The 25865-nt window shown below is 42.2% G+C and overlaps 1 protein-coding gene across 1 annotated transcript; it reads right to left on the reverse strand.

The window, feature by feature from the left end:
• Positions 1-11394: 11394 nt before the first annotated feature.
• On the reverse strand, positions 11395-25211 carry LOC118082068 (interleukin-20 receptor subunit alpha). Its single transcript, XM_035108889.1, has 7 exons — positions 24963-25211; positions 21663-21792; positions 20483-20661; positions 19181-19356; positions 17389-17527; positions 15081-15220; positions 11395-12865 (listed from the first exon to the last, which is right to left on the reverse strand). The coding sequence occupies exons 1-7, from the start codon at positions 25057-25059 to the stop codon at positions 11840-11842; spliced, it is 1887 nt and encodes a 628-aa protein (XP_034964780.1). The 5' UTR covers positions 25060-25211; the 3' UTR covers positions 11395-11839.
• Positions 25212-25865: the final 654 nt, after the last annotated feature.

Below are 25865 nucleotides of genomic sequence, written 5' to 3' on the forward strand. Positions count from 1 at the left end.
GTTAATGGCCATCTTTATAGGCTGCTATACTGTGTTGGAATAAAGAAACAGCTGCTGCAGATGCCTCTTTCAACATCTTTATCAATGACTTGGGTGATGGGCTTGAGGGCATCCTGAGCAAGTTTGCAGATGACACCAAATTGGGAGGGGTGGCTAATACCCCAGAGGACAGGATCACACTTCAAAATGACCTTAACAGATTAGACAACTGGGTCAAAGCAAACAAGATGAATTTTAACAAGGAGAAATGTAAAGTACTACACTTGGGCAAAAAAAAAATGAAAGGCACAAATACAGGATGGGAGACACCTGGCTTGAAAGCAGTACATGTGAAAAGGATCTAGGAGTCTTGGTAGACCACAAACTTGACATGAGTCAACAGTGTGATGCAGCAGCTAAAAAAGCCAATGCAATTCTGGGCTGCATCAATAGGAGTATAGCATCTAGATCAAGGGAAGTAATAGTACCACTGTATTCCACTCTGGTCAGACCTCACCTGGAATACTGTGTCCAGTTCTGGGCACCACAGTTCGAGAAGGATACTGACAAGCTGGAATGTGTCCAGAGGAGGGCAACCAAAATGGTCAAAGGCCTGGAAACAATGCCTTATGAGGAACGGCTTAGGGAGCTGCGCATGTTTAGCCTGGAGAAGAGAAGGTTAAGGGGTGATATGATAGCCATGTTCAAATATATAAAAGGATGTCATACAGAGGAGGGAGAAAGGTTGTTTTCTGCTGCTCCAGAGAAGCGGACACAGAGCAATGGATTCAAGCTACAAGAAAGAAGATTCCACCTAAACTTTAGGAAGAACTTCCTGACAGTAAGAGCTGTTTGGCAGTGGAATTTGCTACCAAGGAGTGTGGTGGAGTCTCCTTCTTCGGTGGTCTTTAAGCGGAGCCTTGACAGCCATCTGTCAGAAATGCTTTGATGGTGTTTCCTGCTTGGCAGGGCGTTGGGACTGGATGGCCCTTGTGGTCTCTTCCAACTCTATGATTCTTTTGGCCATCTGTTTCAGTTCCTGTTCACTGGCTGGGAGAAGCTATTGCTACCAGACCTGTCAGGAGTATGGGCAGGAGTCAGGCTCTGGGGCCTGTAGTGCTTTGCAGGACTGGGGCCTGCCTCAGCTTGTGCTGGAGAAGCAAGGAGTGGCCACACAGGTGAAGACCTCAGCTTGTGCTGGAGAGGCAAGGAGTGGTCACTCAGGTGAGGCCACTTGATACTTCACTGCACCTGGTGGCAGGAGCTGGGAGGGATAAAAGCTCAGCATTTCCCTTCAGCTCTTGGCCACAGCAACGCTATCCCTGCCTGGTTGCATCTGGCCTCTTGATCCTTGCTCCGTGGACCCTTGCCTTGCCGACGTCTTGATCCTTGCTCCGTGGACCCTTGCCTTGCCTACGTCTTGATCCTTGCTCCGTGGACCCTTGCCTTGCCGACATCTTGATCCTTGCTCCGTGGACCCTTGCCTTGCCGACGCCTTGATTCTTGCTCCGTGGACCCTTGCCCTGCCGACGCCTTGATCCTTGCTCCGTGGACCCTTGCCGACGCCGACGCCTTGATCCTCGACCCTTGGACCTTCGCCTTGCTTCTTGTTCCTTAAGCCTTCGCCTTGCTCCTTGCTCCTTGGACCTTCGCCTTGCTTCTTGTTCCTTGGACCTTCGCCTTGCTTCTTGTTCCTTGAACCTTCGCCTTGCTCCTTGCTCCTTGGACCTTCGCCTTGTCAACGCCTTGCTCCTTGACTCCCAGACCTTCGTCTTCGCCTCTGCCTTGCTCCCTGACCCTGTGACTGCCTGCTGCTGGACCCTCAGCCCTGCACCTGTTCCTGCTTCTACACCACCATCTTGCCTCTGGTCCTGACGCCCGCCAACCGGACCGTGACAAGACCCTAGTCCATTCCAACTGACCTCACCGAAGGGCTTTCACACGCCACTACCATGCAAAACTGTCCTGCAACCAGGACCGACCCACCCATGAGGCAAAGTGAGGCGACCACCTCAGGTAGCACAATCCTCAGGGGCAGCAAATGTGGCCTCCAAGGAATGCATCACCCATTGCTTCTGCCACAGCTGACATTGCCACTGTGGCACGTTCCTTGGAGACCAGATCTGCCTCCTCCTAGGCAATCCCCCATGCCACCTCTACAGCAACCTCTTGGCAAATAGGAGGCACTGCTGGTTTTTCCTCCCATCCCTAGGGAGGAAACTCTCTGGGATCTGCACCTGCCTGGTATGATTTGGAGTTGGCTGCTTTCCCGCCAGTGACCTTTGATTCCCACTCCAACTGTTGGGTAAGGTTGATTTGACCCCTCAGCCATTCCCAGTGTTGATCACCACACACTGTTCCTGATGTAGATCTTCACTCACGCCTTCTTCCATGGTGTGTGTGTGTGTGTGTGTGTGTGTGTGTGTGTGTGTGCCATTTTGTGGATCACCTCAGGTTTCAAAATGCCTCAGGCTGCCCCTGCCTGCCCCTAAGCATGCGCTAACAAACAATGCCGGGATTTATTTCCACAATAAATGATCCTGAGCCAAAATCCAAAGTACATATTCTGCCCCGAGCTGAAAATAAATCAAAACTGCTTTACCAGTTTTTGAAGCGAAGCAGCAAAGATCTATCTGAGCTGTAACAAGAACATTTAACATAGTTTGTGCACATGACATCAGCTTGTTTCCTTGGTACTGGAACTGGCAGCATTTGCCATAGGGTAGCATCATTTGCCAGTGCACTTACTTTAATTAAAACAGAACCATGTATGTCCCTAATTATATTTATTGGACAAGTTGCCAATTTTGTTTTTGAAGGCAACACATTATTAGCAAGGAAAGGACTGAAATGACATATCAGGAACTTTCTCCCCTCTCCCCATAAGCTGCAGATGGGCATTTATTAATGCTTGATTTGAACACTTGCAAAAAGCTTGCAAGGTGTTTGCAAAATGCCAACCTCCCCCTCCAAACCCCCAGTAACTCACTTTGGGGTAGCAGAAGCAACTGCTGCTTCCCAGGTCATAGCAGAGCCCTGGGGGAGGGGGGGGGTCTTCTCTTTGGCAAAAATGGCATGTATAGCATCCGACTCACTCTGAGGAAGTACTTTCACCTCCACCAAGCCCCAGCCTCACAGAAAAAGGAAACACATTAAACTCTTGCTCAAGCCCATCAGCTAGAAGAGAGATGAGCGCTACACCCCACAATTGCCTTTGACTGGACTTAACCACAAAGGGGTCCTTTACCTTTACCTTACCTACTTCCCCAAGTACCACATCTTTCCCACCTGTATTCGTAACTATTTTGGGTGCACTCCTAAACAGAGGAATCTTTTTATTCTTTTGATCCCTCAGATTTGCACAAAGCCAGAAAACTGCACAAGCAAATTTACAATTGCCTGAGTGCAATGTCCAAATTTCTTGGACAGGAAATTTCCACACCTATCTGTGCCCATGCCCTGCCAGTAAATAACTGGCATAATAAAATCAACAAATTAGAAGTCGGGGGGGGGGGGAATAAAGGGAATGCCTAGTGGTATGAATGGGAAAGATGGAAGTGGCCTCAAATACAAATTCAAATATATATGGATATGCCCTACTCCAGTCTAATCCAAATTGGGGGGGGAGCAGATTAACAGCTAAATAATGCTCAAATGTGAACAAGCTCTTTCTCACACTCTCCCCCTCATCATTTTTACTGCATTCTAGTTTTCCTATGCGTCCCCATGTATGCTTTAAGAATTAACATTTGCAATGGTCTTAAAGTTTTTGATATTTAGCCTGTTATTAGTGTGCTGTATGCAGATTCTGCTGAATGTCTTTAGTAAGATCATTCCACTCTTGTTATAATAAACATGCTTATTATCTCTGGTGTCTGTATTATCCCTAAATAATACAGTGCCAGGATTGCATGTGAGAGTTGCAGGCTTGCATGCAAATTGCCCGCTTCCTAACATTAGCGAGGGTCACTCAGGAAGTCCTCCAGCCATATTCTCTCCAGGCAGTACTTCTGCAGTACAGAGGCATCTCACTTTAGCAGCAAAGAAACCACAATATGTGCTTGCTGAGGACATGTTATTCCATTTCTGTCGCTACCACTGTTTTTCTCTAAAGAGGTTTTCGTGTGCTTGGCAGTTTCCTGAGTGTTTCAGGGGCCTACTGGAAACTGCCTGTAGATGCCAATGGTGAACAAGTGAATACATTCTCCCATACAAAATACAATGACCTCTTATTATACTTCTTGTTGCCAAATAGTTAATATACTTCTGTTCTAAATTTGCTGGATGGGCCCTTTCCCTCTTAATAAGCGAAGCACAGAAGTGTTCCTATAATCCTGTAAAGCGAAACATAACTAGCAGCTTATATGTCCCAACCAATGCCTCACCATTTCATGGCACACCTCTCCTCCTCTTATAAAGCAGCAAAAGTGCCATCTCCCCATTATCAAGTATGTGTAAGAACCTGTGTAAGACGCTCTCTTCCACTACGTGAGAACTAGACACAGTGCAAATGGTGTTGGGTTGGTGCCATCTGGAATGTTCGGTAAAGAATAAAATGCACTTGGATCATGCTTTTACGGTCTGGATAAAACTTTAGCTACAATGTTTTCATAGGTTCTGTGAACGAGGAGACTTGAGACTTGATCTACCATTGTGTTAGAACTTTTGGAATAATGCAGCAAACCTTATGGGAGTAATCCAATGCATAGAAGTACAGTCAAGTTGATTCAGTTCCAGTTCTAGTATCTTTGAGCCCTGTCTTCTGTATTTCTTATGAACTGAGCATTAAGTAACTGAGCTGACAGGGTGTTTTTTTACCCCAATACTTAACTTAACTTTTATGTGTGTATGTGTGTGTGTGCACGTACCCACCCACCCCTATATGGACCTCTCAAAGCAGCTCACAAACATAATAAAAGAAAAAGGACAGTTTAAAAAGAAACTACTAACTTACTAAGAATTGTATCATCATAATAGACAAAGCTCTGGGGATCTGGCAGCATAAAAATTATGTGACTTTTGAATCATGGGTGTATCAAGAAACACACCTCAAAATTCTTGGCACATTATCTAGAGCTGATGAAGTATTTGAAAGAGATATCGTTTTCCCACGCTCCCATATCAAATACTCCTTCTCTTCCCTGTGATCCTTTAATAACGTTGGCATTTGCAGATGCTCATCTGACTAATCAGAAAATTGTTATAATTAAATGGTATCAAAGCTAGCCATGGATGTAAATAACGTTCAAAATGTTTCCTTTTATTGGAAGACGAAGAAGTTCTAGAAGTTGAAGGTTTCAGAAATGTAACGGGGTGGCACACATATCTTTTTGCAGGAAGACATGAAGAAATTCAAACAATTCCCAGACCATGTAATTAAAAAATCGATTCTTAAAGTTTGGAGGGATTTTAAGGATTTATTAGAGCCTAAAATACCCTGGTGGGTCTCCCCCTTGGAGATGACATCAATGGGAGGCAGAAGCAAAAATGGGAGATGGCTAACGTACAAAGACCTAATAGAAAAAGATGAAGAACAATTAGTATTAAAATCTTATGATCAAATTAAATTAAGTTGTACGAGCTGGTTACAATATATTCAATTACAAAGTTTATTTAAAGAACATCAAAAAATTGGTTTTGGGAAAGAGAAATCCAAATTACAGGAGTTGTTATTGGAAAACACCGTTAAACCATTATCAAAGATTTACAAATTTCTTTTGGAATGGGAGCTGAAAGACGAAGAAATTAAATGTGTCATGGTTAAATGGGCCCAGGATTTAGGAAGGCCAATTTATAAAGCCCAATGGGATAAATTATGGAGAGTTACAATGAAATTTACGGCCTGTGCTAGAATAAAAGAAAATATGCTTAAAATGGTTTATAGGTGGCACCTAACACCAGAAAGGATGTCCAAAATATATAAAAATGATGAAATAAATTGTTGGAAATGTCAAAAAAAGGGGGAAATTATATGCATTGCTGGTGGGGGTGTACAAAAATTAAGGAATTTTGGGGGAAGGTTTATGAGGAATTGAAAAAAATGTTAAGGACCACCTTTAAAAAGGACCCGGAATATTTTCTATTGAGTCTGGTAGCTGGAAACCTCCCAGAGGACAGGATAGATATTTTTCTTTACTCCCGTGCAGCAGCAAGACTGCTGATCGGCCAGAAATGGAAAAAAGAAGAGATACCCACAATTCAGGAGTGGCAGTTAAAATTAATTGAATTTATGAACCTTGATAGAATGACAGCGGCAATTAGGAACAAATTGAAACAAAGTTCTAAAAGAAAATGGGAATATGTAGAGGAATATTTTAAGAAAAAAGATATTAAAACAGAGTTGGCGATCTGTTTTGACTAGCTGACCACAAGGGATCTTAGTGGGAAATTTGATAAGAAGGGAACCTAAATTCAGTGTTTATCTTAGGGGAAAGTAACGCAAGTAACCGAGAAAATTTAAAGTAAAGCGATGTGTTAAAGTTCGGAAGTGGTTTTATTTATTATTTATTATTGTACAATGAAATGTATGTTTTTTCTTTCTTTGTATGAATTTTAATGTGAATTAATAAAGTTTTTTTAAAAAATTTTTTTAAAAAAAACGTTCAAAATGTTTCCTTTTTACCATAAATTTCTTGAATGTCTTGGTGCTCATCATCATCATCATTTATTAAACTTCTATACAGACCTTCAGCCAAAGATGCTGGTGACAGTATAAAAACACAAAAATGCATACCATAATAATAAAAACTATACTCCCGACAGTTTAAAAGACCATAGATTAATTAGCCAAATGCTTGCCTGATGGCAAGAGGCTCAGCAGGTGCAAGGCTTGCAGGAGGGAGGGGTAGCTGTAGATGGTGAGAGGACTGAAGTCTATCCTGCCCCTGTCTCTGCTTTATAAGACTGTGAAGCAGTAACTTTCTTCAGTTTTTAGATCTATAAGCACCCTTTGTCCAGTAGGATGTAGAGGTGTAGCCCCTTTGCCTTTCAAGGTTCTACTCACTCTATCCTCCATTAAGACGGGCAAGAAGTATTATCTGAATCCCTGGGCACATGCCAGCCAAGAACACTCAAGGAGGGTGCAAAGCAGAGCTGGATTGGGGGTGGGGTGGGGAGTCCCAAGGCCCAGAGAGGTCTCTGGGGTTGAATTTGGCCCTGGTTCTGAGGTTCCTCACTCCAGATCTCTAGAATTTAAAACTGCATATTAACAGATAATTTCACCTTCATTCCTCTCTAGATAGCTTTCCCTAAACCTTGGCACCACATACACAATCATCACTTGATGAATACACCACCAAAAGGTGACTAGTGGAAAACGAGTCACTATAAGAACTGCTGTGTCACCTCAGACACAAATACCTTTTCATGGATTAATTGAGCCAGCAAGTGACAAGGAATCAAGTTGTGTACATGTATGTAGGAGATGGTTTTCTTATGTCCCACATTATTTTCCCTTCATATCCTTACAATTCACATTTGCGAAAGCTGAGTAGACTAGTGTTTGAGTGCTTGGAGAAGTTTTAGGTAAGCAACTTTGCCAGACGTGCCTCAGACACACACCTGTTTGTTCATACAAGATGCTACTGTTCTGCTGTTTTCCTTCCTATCTTTAAAACACAAATAGGGAAAGGTAAAGCTATGGCATCAACACTAAATGCCAACAATATAATTTCAAAAGCCAGCAGCATGTACAATATGCATTCATTCTTCCTACATGTGTGACATTGCATTTGACCATGTTCACACAGCCAATTACATGTAATTTACCAACATGCTGTAGCCAAACTCTCAAACTCAAGCTAGTGAATTCTTCTATTACCTTGAATTGTCCATGTAATTGATTATTCAAAATTCTTCAAAATATTGGATGCAACTATGCTTTCATATGGAGAGGTTCTGACTGCTGCCAATTCCTCAGGTTGGATGAAAATGTCAGGCCTGATTACTTTAAGGTGATCAGAATGCTTTAGGCTAATAGAGGTGACTTCCTCCAGGATGTTGAAAGTGTCAACATTGATTTACTCATACTGTGTTGATGCAGAAATGGGAAAGTGATATATTTTACGCAATTAATTGCTTCAGAGCTATACTGCATGCAAAAGGTATGGGGCAAAAATGACAAAATACTATTTTCATTTGCTAAAGTTCTCTGCTTTTTCTGTCTATTAACTGATCAAGGCTAACCTCACATTTCTTATAAAGGCTTAATAGACTTCTGTTTCCAAAGACTGGGGGTGTATTTTTCACATACTTGGGACATAACAGGGCCTATGGGGTTTCCCCCTTTGTTTCCTATATGTGCTATTCCCAGCATACACCAGTCACAATGTGTGGTGTTGCACGAATGCAGTAGCCAAAAAGCAGAGGAGAGTGGAAACCAAGCTACAAGAATCCTGTTGGATCAGACCAAAGGATCTGGGGTCAACCAGATGCCAATGGAAAGCCCACAAACAGGACATGCCACCCCCTCCAATTGTTGTTTCACTGAAACTAGTATTTAGAAGTATGGTGCTTTTGATCCTGGAGATAGCATATAGCAGTCATGTCTGGTAGTCACAGGCAGATCCATTATAATGTTGTATCTACCAGGGGCTGTTAGTTGCTCTCTGCCAAGCGATTCCTGCCCCCAAGATTTTTATTGGCTGATTTACAGCAAATGACACTATCACTTGATTCAACTCTAGCTACTACCCCACTACCCTAGGACAATGTCATCTCTGAGGCAAATAGATAATCTCAAAGCTTTTTGAAAATCCATTTCTTTTCAAGATCAAGCATCTTCCATCTGTAGTACTGAAATTGACAAGTATGTACTCTATTGTATGTGTTTAAGTGGTGTTGGTTTTGTGTTTTTTTTAAAAAATATTTTGGTTTGAATCAATGCAATTCTCTCTTTTTTATTTATTTATTTATTTCAATTTTCTTTTTCTATCATTACATACATCTCATATCCATAACATGTATTTTACATTCCCTCTCCCCTCCCCTCCTGGGCTTCCCCCAACTTCCACTTCTGATTTGTTTTTCCCTTTTTACACACTGCTGTTTCTTAAAAAATACACTATATTATTTCTTAATATTCTACATATTTGTTGTTTGTAAAGGTGTGAGTGTTTATTTAAACCTTGCAATCAAGTCAATAGTCTTCTTTTGTTTCTGCAAATATACTATAAATTGTTCCATTCTCTTTCAAAGTCACTGTTGTCTTTCCCCCGAAGTCTGTCTGTCAATTTTGCCAGTTTTTCTTGCCATTGCTCTTTAGTTGGCATTTCTCTGGGCTTCCAATTTTGTGCTATCAAAATTCTTGCCGCTGTAGTAGCATACATGAATAGGGTCCTCTTCTCTTTAGGTACATCTTGGCCTAAAATACCTAGCAAGAAAGGTTCTGGTTGTTTAGCAAATGTTATTTTCAACATTTTCTTCAATTCATTATGTATCATTTCCCAGTACATTTTTACCTTTTTGCAATCCCACCACATATGATAAAACGTACCTTCTGCCTCACATCTCCAACATTCTTTCTTTTCATTTTTATACATTTTTGCCAATTTAACCAGTGATATCTACCATCTGTACATCATTTTCATATAATTCTCTCTCAATAATACACAATCCGTGAATTACAAATTTACTTTCCACAGTTTTAGCCAATCTTCAAATTGTATATTGTGACCTATGTCTTGTGCCCATTTAATCATTACTGATTTTACTTCTTCGTCTTTAGTTTCCCATTCCAAAAGGATATTTTTTAATAGTTTCAAATTTTCTTCTATCACTTCCTTTTGGAATTTGGAAACTGAATATAAAAAGCCTTTCTTATTGTCCTCTTTGAAAATATCCTTTAGCTGTCTATGGTGCAACTTTGGAGATGTTATTTTATTTCTTCATATTCTTTCAGTTTTAGTTTCCCCTCTTGTTCAACCAGTAATTCTCTATATGTTGGCAATTCTCTCCCCGCCCCCCAATGTTTTAAGTGACAATGCTTAAATTGGTGATAACCACTAGGGTGTCTTGGGTTCTAGTAAGTCTTTATATTTTTCCCACATTTTGAACAATGATCTCCTTATTATATGATTGTGGAACCCTTTGTGTATTTTTGCTTTTCCATACCATAGGTAAGCACACCATCCAAACCTGTTATCATGTCCTTCCAGTTCTGTTATTTCCTCCCTTTCTAACTTGATCCAATCACGGATCCATATTAGGGATGCAGCTTCATAGTACAATTTTAAGCCTGGAAGTGAGAAACTGCCTCTTTCTTTCACATCTGTTTGTACAGTATCTTATTTTTTATCCTTGGCTTTTTCCCATTCCAGAAATATCTTGAGATCTCTCTCTGCCATTCTTTGAATCGTGCATTCCCCATTATTACTGGAATGGTTTGGAAGAGAAATAACATCCTTGGAAGTACATTCATTTTTATAGTTGCAATTCATCCTATTCCATATTTCATCCTATTCAAAACACTTCTGTCTCAAGGTTGCTCCACCTCCTTATCTCTTTCTCACTCTTAAACTTGTATGTAGAAATTCCCCCATAAGCCCTATCACAGCTCAATTTTATTCTAGTATATATCAACAGTTTCACTTTTAAAGAAATTTCAGACAATTCCAAAGTAATCCAAAAGAAAAGGAAAAATCACACATATATACACAATTTAAAGAAAAAAAAGAAACCTGGTAGTTATCACAGTCCACAAATAGTGTTGCATTGTTCCCTTGCTTTCAAAGTCTCTGGTCGTATCTTATAGTCCACATGTATCTTGTAGTACAAAATGTTCCCACCTATTATTTAAAATCCAATATTTTCCCGATGTAAATTAATTTTGAATTCCAAATTGTATTTGTAATCCAAATGGTATTTATAATCCAATATATAATGTTCTCCTCGGTTTATATTCCAATGTATGGTCCTGCTCATTTAAAGCTTTTCCCCTTCCTCCTCCCACTCTCCCAGGCACTTCTCCTCCCTGAGATTTCTCCCAGTTATTGAAAAGTGTTCCCCTGTTGAGCTTTGGTAGGATTTGCCAAGATCCAGGGTCCTTTAACATTTATTTGATTCCCCTCCCCCCAATCCTTTAATCACTTTCATTCATGGAAACAGCTTTGTCATTCATAAAAAAAACCTGAGGGTACTCCACTCCATTCATGTATACTCCTTTTAAAAGTTCAAAGAGCAACAGTTAATTTCTTTGTATCCACAAAGAGATGGTTTGCTAATAAGTAACAAAGTGCAGTTTTAAAAGTAGCAAAAGACTGATGCGTCTCCGAATATCTTTAGTCCCACTCACAAGTCTATACAGTACTACAGAAACTGTCCTTCAAAAGATGGTTAACTTCCTTTTTAAATTCTGTCTTTGCCAAATTCATTTAATCCAAAAATTTTATGTTTTTAAAGTCTAATAATCTTGGCAAAAAAAGTCTGCTGCTTCAGGTGGCGATTCGTGGTTTTGGATGTTTACACTACGCTGGAGCCACGGGCAGACTCAAGCCGCTTCTCTCCCCCCCCCCGGCTCACTGCTGATGCCCGGCTGGTCCCCTCGAGACCCCACTTGTCTAACCCTGGCACGCACCCCTATCACTTAGAAATCCCGGCAGCGGTCGTCTCTTAATCAGGCAACCCGCTCTGCACCGCCATTTCCTTCCGTAGTCAAACCAATGCAATTCTCAACAAGTACATGCATTGGTGCATGACTACTGAATGAATAAAAGTAGATTACTTTGTTGGAGTTCCCCAGTAATTAAAACCTTTCATAGTCATTGATGGTTTGATGGTCACCAGCTTCATACTGTAAACAATTAATCATAACTATTAAAATAATTCTATTTAGTAGCAAATTAAATCATGATGGGAAAGCAAGTTAGGTTTGCATTTGTATATGCAGTCCCCATTGTTCTTTAAGGTGCAGGAGATATCTTTCTTCATCTCTCTCTAACAACTCAACAGAGCACTGTCTCTCATAAACTCTGGACAGAAGTCCCTCCTCCAGAGAATCTTCATACTTTTTATTCTCAATTATTTCATCACTTATTAAATTAGACAAGGGTATATTAAGTATCCCAGTCTGCGGGTCCCAATCTATTATTATGCTCTGCTCATCTTCCACTTCTGCTTTCTTTGCTACCTCCTGGTCCTGGGTGGCCCATGTTTGATGGTTTGATGTTGTGCTTCTCATCACTACGTTTGCAAAAGTTTGTGGATTCTCAAGTGCATCTCTTTTCTCTTTTTGATTATGTGGCAAACAAGTATCTGCCACCACACTGCATTGAGGACAAAAAGTTTGGCCTGGTTTATTGGCAACCAAATTTTGTGAAGGAACTTGGAGGCCGTTATGTCCAGAACCCATCTTATTCAAAAGGGTCTCTCTTGGTTGCTCTTCTGAACGGATACCTGGAGCTCCCACACCAAACTGGGGACAGTAGGCCTGTTCTGTTCCATCAGTTATTAAATCTGGAGGCACTTTTTTCAGTTTGTGAAGCAGTCCCTCTAGTGTGCAAATACCATCTTTTAAGCTCAGCTTCTCTTGAACCAGAGTTGTATCTTCAGCCCTCAAGTCAAATTCATAGACCACAACTTCATCCTCGTGCTTCTCACCTGAAGCCCTTTGAGATACAAGCTTCATCTCATCTTGCTCATTTTCAAACATAACTTCCTCATTTAGGCAAGTGTCTTGAGAATCTTGTTGTACTAGTTGCACTTCTGAAGCTTTTCCCTCAACACTGTTTCCATCACAACATCCATCTCTGCTGTGGGCACTGCCTAGTAAACGAGTGTCCTCCAGAGAGGTCTTCTGCTCTTCAGCGATATTAACAGTGATGAAGTTAATCACAGTTTTTTCAGAAGGAAACAAATCGCTTCTCTCACATTTGTCACTATACTTCAAAACCTGGGGAGGGGGAAAAAAGCAAGCTATAATTTAAAAAAGAAAACGGAGAGATCCGTTAATTGCAGTCTCTACTTTTAAGTTAAAGCCCCAACCCAGCTAAAGTTAATTACTTACTAAGGCTGTACACACACCACTGTGTTAATGTGCACGTGGGCTGTAGAGATCTGATTATCCCTTGGGCACTCTTCTACATTTGTCTATACATTAGCATTCCAAGTTGACCTCGTCTCAATGCTTCCCATCCCGACAAGCTCAGGGTCAATGAATCCTAGCCTAGTTCAGCCTCACTGCCTCTCCACACTTGGAACACTCTATTTCTGGGCCTGATGCTGGCTACTGCCACTGTTTGGTGGGTGGCAAGGGGAGATCAGTGGTGAATGGCTCTGCCAGGAGAGCTGGGTGGAAGGGCGCTTCCAGCTAATATGATGTCTTCCCTTCAGCATGGCATAAGGGTGTGTGCATTGGATTGCTCTCAAAGTCTCACTGCTTTTACTTGAATTTAGTCCTGAATAATGTTAGCTGGATTAGGTCTATGTATAAAATTTATGTGCTTTCACACTGCAACTATTATGCAGATTGGGGAGTATTGCATACACCCCCTTTCCTTTCCACCAATTTGTGGAACAAGTCAATACTATCTATATCAGTGCTTTTTTCCCTAAAAAATGTTTAGGGGTACTCTCATTGCAATATGGCCCCTCAATGAGGCCAAACTTAGATTCACAAAATGTTTAGGGGTATGTGTACCCCTGCGTCCCCCCCAGAAAAAAGCACTGATCTATATTATTATTTTGCTGCACAAACAATAGCTTGGAAAGTTAGGAAGCCATCTTTGCTGAGACAGACCACTGGCGCCATCAGCTCACTGTGGTTTATACTGACAAGTAGTTGCTTTCCAGGTTTTCAGACAGTAGCCTTTCCCATCCCTACCTGGAAATAACAGGGATCAGATTTGGGACCCCATGCACATACTCTGCCACCAAGTTGCAGCCCTTCCCCACAGAACCATCCTTCTAATATAATGTATAAATAGTGGCAGTAGTCTTCCAATTATGTTCAACAAGGAAAACAATTAAAAGGAAAAAAAATGGTCAGGGGCCATTACTTTTATCCTCTTTTGTAGACAAAAAGCAATGAATTGCATTTGTAGATTTTTAATTGAACGGAGTGGTTCCTATGCTTGGTTGCGAGTTGAAAAAATGTTTAAGAAGATTGTAGTGCATTTAAAATGGCAGACACTAAAGCCAGGTACAGTAGTTTGCTGGATATATGTGTTGCAAATTCCAAGGGCTGGAATAGCTGGGGACAATGTAGATCCAGTTCAGTGCTTCTGCATTTCTTAATTTCTTATTTTTCTCAGCAATTAATTCATCCATTCATAATTTGTGGTCATTGATTTCTTTTTTTAATGCATCTTTATGTGCAAATATAGCCTTGCTGCTGGCTTCTCAGTGTTTTTTGCCCGAGAATACTTTAGTCCTTGCTTAAGGCAAAGATTCTTCCCAATAATTTTCTGTTTGATGCTTATCAGCAAGTTTGTGGAACTAAGACTACTAAATATTAGCCTATTAGGTGAAATAAGAAAATGCAGCACATGCACATTGGGTGGGTGGGTGAATAATAAAATAATAGAATTGTAGAGGATCATCTAGTCCTACCCCCTATGGTGCAGGAATCTTTTGCCCAATGTGGGGCTCAAACCCACAACCCTGAGATCAAGAATGTCATGGGGAAGGGCCACAGCTCAGTAGCATAGCACTTACCTTTCTTATATAAAGTACTAGTTTAGGCTCTGACATCTCCAGTTAAAAAGGCTCTCAGCAGAAAACCCCTATGCCTGAGAGCCACAACCAATCGGGGGTAGCCAGCATTTGCCTTTTCTTGTACGTCTTGAAAAAAAACCCAAACTAATTAATATGGCTTCATACTAAATATGATGTAGCAATAACATGGGGAATGAAGCAGTGGCAGCCCCCGCCCCCAATATGGACTGGGGGCATGATTATGGGGGGAGGAGGGTTCCAACTCTTTGCCCCAGTTTCTCGACCCCAATCCAAGTAACCGAGCCCCAGGCGAAAATGTTCCTCTTCAACCAGGCCTTTGTCTGATTAATATTAATTAATAAATATTTTCACATGGAGAGTTTTTAAGTGTATGGACTGGGCCTTAACTATGTGATGCATTACATACTACAGGGATAATAAAGAACCCTTACCAAGTTTGTAGGGTACTTTTGCTTTGTGATATGAATGTACCTATATACACAACAGCTTGACACCAAAATAATAAGGACTATTAGAAGGACAGGCAAAATATATCCGAGTAAGATTGTCGCAGTCTCCTTGAAAGCCGAGTCTGTGGAGAAAAATGTGCATTAGATGCTGTTCACTTTTCCAAGTATCCAGCAGTCATCAGCATTTATCACTTGTAATTGGATATGGAAGTCTAAATAGGCTCCATTAAAAAAAGAAGACAACAATAAAAAGGATATCAATTATTAATACAAAACATTAAAAAATACATGCCACAACTGAACAGTATTTTACAAGTGGTTGAGATTTCAACAATTTTAGTACAGTGGTACCTCGGTTTACGGACATAATTGGTTCCGGGGAGCCGTTCGCTCCCTGAGCAGTCCATAAACAGACCACCTCTTCTGTGCATACACGAAGCATCGATAGAGCACTTCTGTGTATGCATGCGCCGTGCAGATCGTTGCTGCACATGCGTGCGCCGTGCAGATCGCTTCTGTGCATGCGCGCGCCGCGGAACCTGGATGTAAAGACTTCCAGGTCCGCGGCGTACTCAAACTGAACGTTCGCAAACCGCAGCGGTCGTAAACCGAGGTACCACTGTATTATAAATTATTGTAAGATTTTTGAACAACAGTGAAAATTATGAAAGCCAGCCAGAATGGAAGAAATGTTGCCTGTAGCTTCAATAAAAGCACTTTGACACCATTCTTTCTCCCAATTTGTTCACTTATAAAACAGCATTTGGGAAATTTTATCCCTTTCAAAGTCATATGTATGCAGTAAAATAAATGCACTCTGTAACTTTTTACTCGTAGAGCAGCTGGGCTAGGTTCTTTTAAACTCTATATTTAGGCTGTTCTTCCCTAGCAAGTTATTGAGGTCCTTGCCAGCAGATTCTTCTTTGCCTAATTTCCCCCAATTATTAGGGATACACAGATTGCTAACAGGGACTAAAAAGGGCTGACTTGCTGGTTTCTAATAAAAGATTCAAAATTATGCTCTTCAGAATCGAATGGAACCAAAAGGCAGCCACTTAATACGGCAAAGCTGAAAAAGGAAAGCGGTAAGAAGTGGGCCTATTTCTGCAGCTCTAACCTGAAATGGGTGCAGCAGGCAATATATAACTTTTGATTTTCCTTCACTGAAGAGTGGAAAGTGGAGACCAGTAATTTTTTGGAGGATGGAGCACTAGGCTATTGTGGGTAATTTACAGGTTGAGAGGGAATGGATGGGAAAATGAACACGGCTCAAAGATGCTTCTCCTAAGCAGGCCAATAGCCAGAAATGTTGCGGTGATGGTGACAGAACATTGGAGAGGCATTGCAAATCAGGGTGGGAAAAGGAAAACCTAAAGGACAAGCTAGTCAGGGTGACACAATTCAAAGCAAGCCATTATGTAACCTCCTGGTGCCTTTGCAGTAATTGGACAGAACACTGGAAGATCTCTGCCTTAGCAGTTTCCCGGGGGGGGGGGGGTTGAGGATAATGCCTGCACATTTCCCATTATCACCACATAGGAAAGAGAGAGGTGGCAGAGGTGCTTCCAGGTCTTCTGACATTGAAGAGAGTAATTTTTTTTAACCAAGAAAAACTTTATAAACCTGGAACATATATGAACATAAGAAGCTGCCTTATACCAAATCAGACAAGTGGCTCATCCAGCTGCCCATGACTTTTTTGTGACTTACATTATGGCCTGTGATAATCCTATAGCTTTCTTGTAAAAGAATGCTCAGTGAGAATGACAGTATTGTTCCTTTGAAAATTCTTGCAATGGGGGTGGCAGCAGTTTCTACCTGGGCATGATCTATGCTTCTGAGCAATGATTCCTCCCCTTCCCCTACATCAGGCCCACTCCTGCAGTTCCAGCACTTGTTTTGCACTAATCTAATCTGTGGTTTACCAGTTGGGCATATTTGGATGATCCTTTGCCTCATTTGAGTGGCTGGGTGTCTCTATAGATCCATGGGCTCTTTAATGATCTATTAGAACTTCAAGGGAGGAGGTAGTAGCTCTTAGCCTATTGTTAAGGCACAGATCTAGCAATTAGGGTTGCCTGGAGATACGACTTATCCTCAGCTGACTGTTATTTGGAAAGCTTAACTAAGAAACAAGGTTATATACCTTAGTAAAGCCAAGAGCATCTTGTCATGACTTGTACAAAAAAAGGATTTCTCAACTGCTTTTATCTATTTTTAGAACTATTTGATATTAAAGCAACAAATTTGCATCCTGTATTGGAGATGTGTTTTATAGTTCTTTGCTTACCTTTCAAAGTAGCAATGCAATCTTTGGAGACTCCACTGAACAGGAGTGGAGTAATATATACCTGCACTGTGACACAGTACACTGTATTCGACTCTAAATGGAACACATCAAGTCTGTTGCTTTTAATACAGAACATCCACTAGGGTAAAGAAGACATGGTCACACTTCAGAACTTAACTATACAGCAATATATTGGAGAAACACAGGAACATTCTACCTATGTCGAAACAAAATAAAAAAAATCCTTCCAGCAGCACCTTAAAGACCAACTAAGTTTTTTTATTTTGGTATGAGCTTTCGTGTGCATGCACACTTCTTCAGATACCTGCATGCACACGAAAGCTCATATCAAAATAAAAAAATTAGTTGGTCTTTAAGGTGCTGCTGGAAGGAAATTTTAAATTTTGTTTCGACTACGTCAGACCAACACGGCTACCTACCTGTAACATTCTACCTATGGTTTCATCTATGAACCAGACACCACAGAGTGGAGAAAAACGTGCATCTCCATTCAGATTGTTATACCTTAAGGCTTAATCCTACATATAAGGAGAAAGCAGGCCTATATTTTGAGATTAAGTGAGCTAGCTAAAAAACAGTGCCATCAGGATAGAGACGATAGCCAAAGAACAGGATCTCTCTCCTTTCTTAGCTTTCAATTTCAGTCTCTACTGCTGGCTTTCTTTCACGTCACATCTTCACTTTCTTCCCAGCCACCACAGTCATCGCATAGTTCAGGTAATTGGAAAGATAGGATCACAGGCATCTGCTTGGACATGGCACCCAGCCCTGGGTACCCAGGTTGGCATTTCTTTCTTTGCCACAGCTAGTTCCTGGCTCTTCCTCTTGTTGGGACAAAAAGCAGTTTGGGTGAGGGGAAGGTTTTAAAGGTGGAAAGCGTTAAATATCCCTTCCCCACATATAATCTTCTGCTCCAGATTTGTAACCGCCCACAACTGTCTTGCGCGTGTAGCGGTTTTCTGTCGTCGTTATCAGGGGAAAGTCATTTACATGACTAAGCACCATGTTATTTGTGGGATGGAATACTGGGGCAGACAAGTCACAACAGTTCCCAGAGTGTCCACATGGAGGAACACCTGACCAAGTCAGTTTCCTGTCCCTCCACACATGCAAATGAGATGGGAAAGGTGGCAGATAAATTCACTGGCCAGTAGCTATTTCCCTCTCTTGGACCACACACTTCAGAGAAGCAACATCTTAGATGCAGAGTCTCTCTTGGCCTGCTGCCAAGAGAGAGACCAAATGGAGTCTTACTTTACTAAGTAGTCTCCACATGTACAGAAATGTAACTTTTCTAAGCAAGCCTGCCTTTCTGAGATTATGCTGTTAACTCAGGATGCCATGTGAGTAAACTCTATCTTATTTTAAGACTATTGTGTCATGTATTTCTTTTAAGAGGAAAAAGGGGGATTTGCCAGGAAGTATAATATTGTTGTAGAGGTTTTAGCAAACCTAAACGCTCACGTTTTGCTGCGCACAAAAGGGGAATGTCACTCTGCTGATATTGGAAGCTTGATAACACAAGCTTGGATAGGATCTATCTAATAATATATCCTAAGCCACATCCCTAATATTCCCACATTATTTTCACTCTCATTGCTCACACTCCCCATTATGCTGTGCTCCCAAGAACTATCCTTCATCTTCATCACCTACCCATCCACATACATATCCGCAAAGCAGAAAACTGCCCCTTAACATCCTAATAACATGGCCATCTCCAATTAAACCAATTTAAATCGCTTAATATCCCTTTCTAATCAAGTTTTACCTGTGTCTTTTTCTTAGTGTTGAATACAGATACGTTATATTGTAGGGTGGGATATATTTCATGCAGATAATTAGGCTCCTTTCTGGAGTTTCTGCTCCATGTCTTAGGTGCAGCCACAATGACTGAAATAGATTTTTCAGCAGAAGACAAGGCAAACGCGGGTGGATCAATTTTAGCTGGAAAAGAAAAGCATATATTAATGTGTGTATAGTGACAAGAAAACAACTATAGCCAACTGTGATAATATTCCCTCATCAGTCTATTGTTTTGATGTGCAGTTGCAACGCAGCGTGTGGGGCACCTCCCTGCTCCACCATCCCTGCCTAAGCCTTGATTTGTAACACTCAAAAGCTGGTGAAGGTATTTTAGCAACTGAGGCAGAAAACTCCATAAGCATCTCTCTCCCCATCAACCTTATGATAAATTGTTTGATTTATTGCCCTTTCATGGCACCCCAAGTCAACAGCTCAACGGGCTATCACACTTTTCATAAGAGCAGAGTGAGCCATTGTGGATTACAAACTCTTATTAACTCCCTTGAACTTTTAAAAATAAATAAATAAAAACAAAATACTTTTAGGCTGCCTTTAAAGGCAAAAGCCCCCTTTAAGCTAGTTTACAAATATAAAAAATCCAAAATACAGTCACAATACAAATCATACTTTAAAAACAGATTCCAACCAATAATATTAAAAGCAGAATTAAATTCCCACCCCCAGACTTGACACCACTCACATAGCAAAGATGTGTGTGCTAGCTGCTTTCATGCAGTGCCATGAGGCGGGGGCGGGGGCGGGGGGAGTAGTAGCTGTGTTTTTTTGCCCCAGGTGAAATCTCCAGAGGGGCACCACTGAGGCTCCCAGCCTCTCTCTCTCTCTCTCCCCCTCTGTGTGTGTGTGCGCAAATGCGTGTGAGCAGGGTGCCAAATTGGGTTTTTAACCCAGATTAAATAAAGCCTACTTTGCCCCTGCTTTCATGCAATTAATGCTAAGACCAGTGTGAACCTCAAAGAAGTTGGGCAAGCAGGCTGTTCATGCAAATGACAAAGGTGTGATTCAAATCCAGTGTTGACACAGGATCACTGGATCAAAGCCCTATTCACTTTGCTATATAGAAGGAATAATAAATGCAATTTTCAAGCCATGTTTAAACTAGTGCCTGCTTAAGCAACCCTCACATCACATTTTATCGCACACATTTTAGTGGAGTCTGTTGCACAACATGAGTTCTGACTGGTAATTTGCCCTCTGGAAACTTTCAATACTATTATGAACACATAGCATTCCTTAGGCGTCTCCTTACTGTCTGTTAGTGGATTAAACCGAGGAGATTCGGTCCAGCTGGAACAACTTCCATTCAGAAAGGCTTTTACTCTGGCATGATATAGCTCCTTATGGTTACTTGTTCCACGTGAGAGGTCACACCAGGTCTGACTGATATTTCGGCATTCTGCATCCTTAATCCATCTAGCTGTGCCATATCTGAATTTTAAATAGTCAATAGAAAGAGAAAAGGTCAGTGCTCGTTCTATGATCATGGCTACTAACAATTGGTAGCCTTATCCTCTAGCAATTTGTCTAATCTTTTAAAAAATTCCTCTGGGTTGGTGGCATAGCTGCCAAGTTTTCCCTTTTCTCGTGAGGAAGCCTATTCAGCATAAGGGAAAATCCCTTAAAAAAAAGGGATAACTTGGCAGCTATGGTTGGTGGCCATCACTACTTCTGGTGGGAGTGAATTCTATAGTTTAACTATGTGCTGAAGTGATTATGACAGTATGAACTATTCATTAATTCAATTTATAAGGCACTTTCAAGCAGTGCCATTGCAGTGGCTTGCAAGAACTAAAACAATATATATATCATTTAATCAATGCAAGTTAAAATGTTTAAAAATCAATGTAAGGCAGCTCAGTTGGTAGAGCATAAGACTCTTGATCTCAGGGTTGTGGGTTCGAGCACCACAATGGGCAAAAGATTCCTGCATTGCAGGGGGTTGGACTGAATAACCCTTGCTGTCCCTTCCAACTCTATGAATCTATGATTCAATTAATTCTTGCTCATACATATCAGACCAAAGTTGCTTGGGTGTTTCCCTACAATGTCCAGTGATTAATTTTGGATTATCATACTGAAAATGTGCAATGTAGCCAATGCCTCTTACTGCTATGCTTACGTTCAATAATTCATATAATATCTAGAACCATTCTTGATTTTCCCTTTTAGGTGCTAGCAAGGAGAGGGCATGTGGGCGAGACAGACAGAGACGCTAGGGACTCGTGAGCACTGTCTTGCCAGAATCCAAGATCTCTTTATATTTTAAAGGAGCCGGTCTACTGAATGAAGCTACGCCAGCTTCAACTTCAACCTTGAGGTTACTGCTGCAAAAGAAAGCACGATGAAGCATGTTGCACATTTAAAGAACGTTAAAAAAACAAACTCACAAACTAGTATTGGTAGTACAGAAAAAGCAACAGCAAACATACACTAAATACTTCACACTATAAATTAAATTGTCCTCAGGAATCCCTTCTGGCGGCAACCAGTGTAAGACATTCTTCAGGTTTCTGGAGACAAAATGAACATTCCTAGGGCTGGGCAAAGTACAACGCAATGCTGTTGGGAAAAACAAAGAAGTTAACATGTGTGGACAATTAAGGGGGCAAAATCACTACTAAAGAGATCATTGTGATCTATGCAGCAAGAGTCATAATCAGGGATGAGGTGAAAGGAGTGGCATTCTTGCAGCTGCCACAAAGCAATTCTAAGAACAGCAGGATGGATCCCAGCAGGGATAGCCCAATACATTTTGCTGCCTCTCTAGTTTCATGTACACAGGCTGACTGGACTGGCAGACGAAATCTTCCCCTTACACAGGCAATGGAATAGCATCTTCCACTGCACCAGAGGACAGGAAGCTAGTTTAGGGGATGCACAAAAGGCCATGCGGCCACATGACACACATGCCTGACTTCCCAAAGAAGGAAATGCCTAGCCAGGGAGCTCAAGGACTGGCTGGGGTGCTGCCAATGCTGCCTCCAAACTTTTGCTGCCCAAGGAGATTGCCTCTTTGGCCCTGGACCCCAGCAGCTGTTTGAAATAATTGTAGAAATGGTTTAACCCTGAGCCACTTCACACGTTCCTCAACCATTTCCCTTGTAACTGCCCCAAAGAGAGCAGTTCACCAAATCCTGCAGGTGGTGCAATAAGGATGTTACTCCCGAAAGGACCTCCAGGGCCACAATTTGTAAACGTGTGTTTTGAAAAGCTGATCATCTGGATGAACAGGCCAACAGATTTTAAACATTGGCCGGTTTTCCCTGTCTGCAGAGACAGTTGCCAAGGATTCTGGCTGATGGCAATTCAGGTTTCTGATTGCAACCAAAACTGCCTTGTTTTTATGACCATGTTACATTAGTGTAGTTATAGCATGTAAACTAATCTAGGTGTCCCTGGCATTGTGGTGCAGTGACTCTTGCTATCACTTTGCTCAGGAAAGAAGCATGGCACCAGCACTTCCTAACCAATGATGGTCTCTTTTAACAAACGTAAGGTAAAAGGTGAAGGACCCCTAGACAGTTACCGTAAGTGCAGTCAAAGGTGACTATGGGGTTGTAGTGCTCATCTCACTTTCAGGCCAAGGGAGCCGGCGTTTGTCCACAGACAGCTTTCTGGGTCATGTGGCCAGCACGGAATGCACGGAAATGGCGTTTACCTTCCTGCTGCAGTGGTACCTATTTATCTACTTGTACTGGTGTGCTTTCAAACTGGGACAGAGCAATGGGACAGAGCAGAAGCTAGGACAGACCGATGGGAGCTCACCCCGTCACACAGATTCAACCACCAACCTTCCGATCAGCAAGCCCAAGAGGCTTAGTGGTTTAGACCACAGCACCACCCACGTCCATTTAACAAAGGCCAGGTAACCTGGTCCTTTAGTAGAGATCAGACTTTCCCCTTCTTTGGTATAGATGGCACTTGTGTCCTCAGTATCCTTCACATCTACTGAACAAAAAAGTGTGGATTATATGAGCTGCCCCTTATGCTGGTCTGTGACCGCAATAAAGTAAATTCATTCATATGAGCCTCACCATGCTAGCTGCTACTATTTGTACTCAACTTAAAAGGACATCACCACCTCTATATATGATTTATTGCTGCAAAAGTGATGCTATCTCTTGCTCAGGGATGGAAAAGCTTTCACTCTCCTACTTTTCTATGTAAAACGGAAAGCTGACCAACCATGGACCCCGCTTCCTCAAAATCTGACTTTTGACAAAATAGGCGTGCATTGTATGTAATATGAATTGCAAAATATGAATACTGTCTTTAGACTCTTAGCTGTCAAAGCAGCATAGAGGATGCAGAATTTCCATCTCATTGAGACACACTGTGCTGCGTAGTATTGCAGGAACCCTATTTCGCAGCATTTTCTATTAAGGTGCCAGAAGACACCTATAATTATCTTTATGATGCATTTCTTACAGATTTTAAGAGAGGTGTCAAGAGAGGACAGTGGGAGTGCCCAAGAGTATTCAGTAAGGAGAGTGGATTCAAAACAGTGTGTGTGTGCACGCACGCACGCACGCGCACACACACACAAAACAATTGTTTTTACAACTTCAAATAACTACAGAAACTTTACTGCATTTGTGCCTTTGGCATGCATACTTGGGACTTAAACCTATTACAGTTGCAAACCCATACACTTACACTTAAAAAGGTAAAGGTAAAGGGAGCCCTGACACTTAAGATCTAGTTAATTCAGTGGGACTTACTTCTAAGTAGTCATGCATAAAAATAACCTGTTAACTTTAAAAGAAAAGGCAGTACTTGTTATTGTATATATCCAGCAATCTGGGCAAGAGTGCCAATTTGAATAAAATATTGGGGTGGGGAGAAACAGGTAAGCCCTGCCCCACATAATCAACTACAACAGGCACCCCCAAACTTCGGCCCTCCAGATCTTTTGGACTACAATTCCCATCTTCCCCGACCACTGGTCCTGTTAGCTAAGGATCAAGGAAGTTGTAGGCCAATACATCTGGAGGGCCACAGTTTGGGGATGCCTGAACTACAAGATGCAGCACACACACACCATTTGAATGGCAATGCCCATCAACTGGGGGGGGGCGCTCCCTCAAATATTTTATTGTGGGGCAGAAGGGATCTTGGCCCCTAAGAGTTGGCTCCCATGAATGTAGGAAACCTTGAGGAATAGAGGGGGCAGGGAGCGGAAGAGAAGATTCCTCTCAGAGCTCTCTGTCCCATCAGGACTCTCCTGTGCTTTGAAGGCTTGCACAGCACTTGTGATCCGTGCGGTGGCGAAGATACTCCGCACGTGCTCAGAAGCACTCTTGTTTATCCGCTCCAAATTGGAATAGCGGCATTTAAGCAGCTTCCAGAACCGAGGCCAGAATCAAACTACCCCCAGGTAGCTCAGTCCAGAACATCGGACCACAAAGAGCCCACAGGACAGGAGACAGGATTCTTAAGAAGTGCTGCAGAAGAAGAAGAAGAAGAAGAAGAAGAAGAAGAAGAAGAAGAAGAAGAAGAAGAAGAAGAAGAAGAAGAAGAAGAAGAAGAAGAAGAAGAAGAAGAAGAAGAAGAAGAAGAAGAAGAAGAAGAAGAAGAAGAAAGCTACACTTTCATCGCCATGGTTATTATTCTGCCAGCTGACCTCGCAACCTTCGCTGAGATTGCAGACGAAGCCTTGAAAGAGCGCAAACAGAATGGTAGAAACAAGCGAGATAGCGCGATGCGCCTTCTCTACTTCCGGGACTCACCTGAAGCCGCCGGCTCAGCAGGGGCGGGAAGGACGGCCAGGCGCAGCAGCAGCAGCCCGAGAGCCGAGATCCATGGCAGGGCTTCGGCGTCACACATCGAGAGCGGGCGGCGTGTGCGCCTGTGTGCGTGGTCACATGGCCGCCTGGCGAAGGGGGCCGCGTGCCGCGCAAAACCGGGCAGAAACAGGCGCGAGTACAGCTTGCAGGCCTGCCTGAGGGACCGCTTGCCTCTCTCTTACTAGGTCTGAGCCTTTTCTCTCACGGGAGGACGGGGTGGTTCCCTCCTCCACGGAGAAGGTGGAGCAGACGGGACGCCTTGGAGGAAGAGTTGCGGGACCGAGCGCCTCCTTTGACGTGGGAGCCACTTACCTCCGCCCTAACCCTTAATAGGAGTCTGTCTGTGGGACGATGCCTGAGGCGGCTGTTAGGAGCTGGCAGAGTACCTGCTGCAGAGAAGTTGCTTCCAGAGTTGCATAGTAAGATGGCAACACATGTTGCACCCGCCCCAGATATGTCTAACTTTCTGTGTGAATGACTACTGGTAAGTTGTGATGGGTCGCAGCTGAACAGTGTGTGTCTGCACAATATGTGCACGTGTACAGGGTTTTGTATTGATTTGCAAGGGTCCAGGATAGCTTATTCATTAGATTCCTGCCCGATCACTGAGCTGTTTAGGGGAGGCTCTGCTAGTGGCCTCCAATGACTCAAGCACATTGTGAAGGCTAACTTTGAAAATGGACAAGTTAGACCAGATATGCTCAGAACAAACTCAACGAACATTTCATGTAACATGTGAAATTGCAAGTGGGGTAGTTGGCAGTGACTTGCGCAAAGGGAAAGCAGTGGGCCAGACTCAACTCCGTACCCAACTCAGGCATTTTTTAAACCAGAAAATAGGAATGG

This window comes from Zootoca vivipara, chromosome 3, assembly GCF_963506605.1.
Source record: "Zootoca vivipara chromosome 3, rZooViv1.1, whole genome shotgun sequence".
Classification (NCBI taxonomy): domain Eukaryota; kingdom Metazoa; phylum Chordata; class Lepidosauria; order Squamata; family Lacertidae; genus Zootoca; species Zootoca vivipara.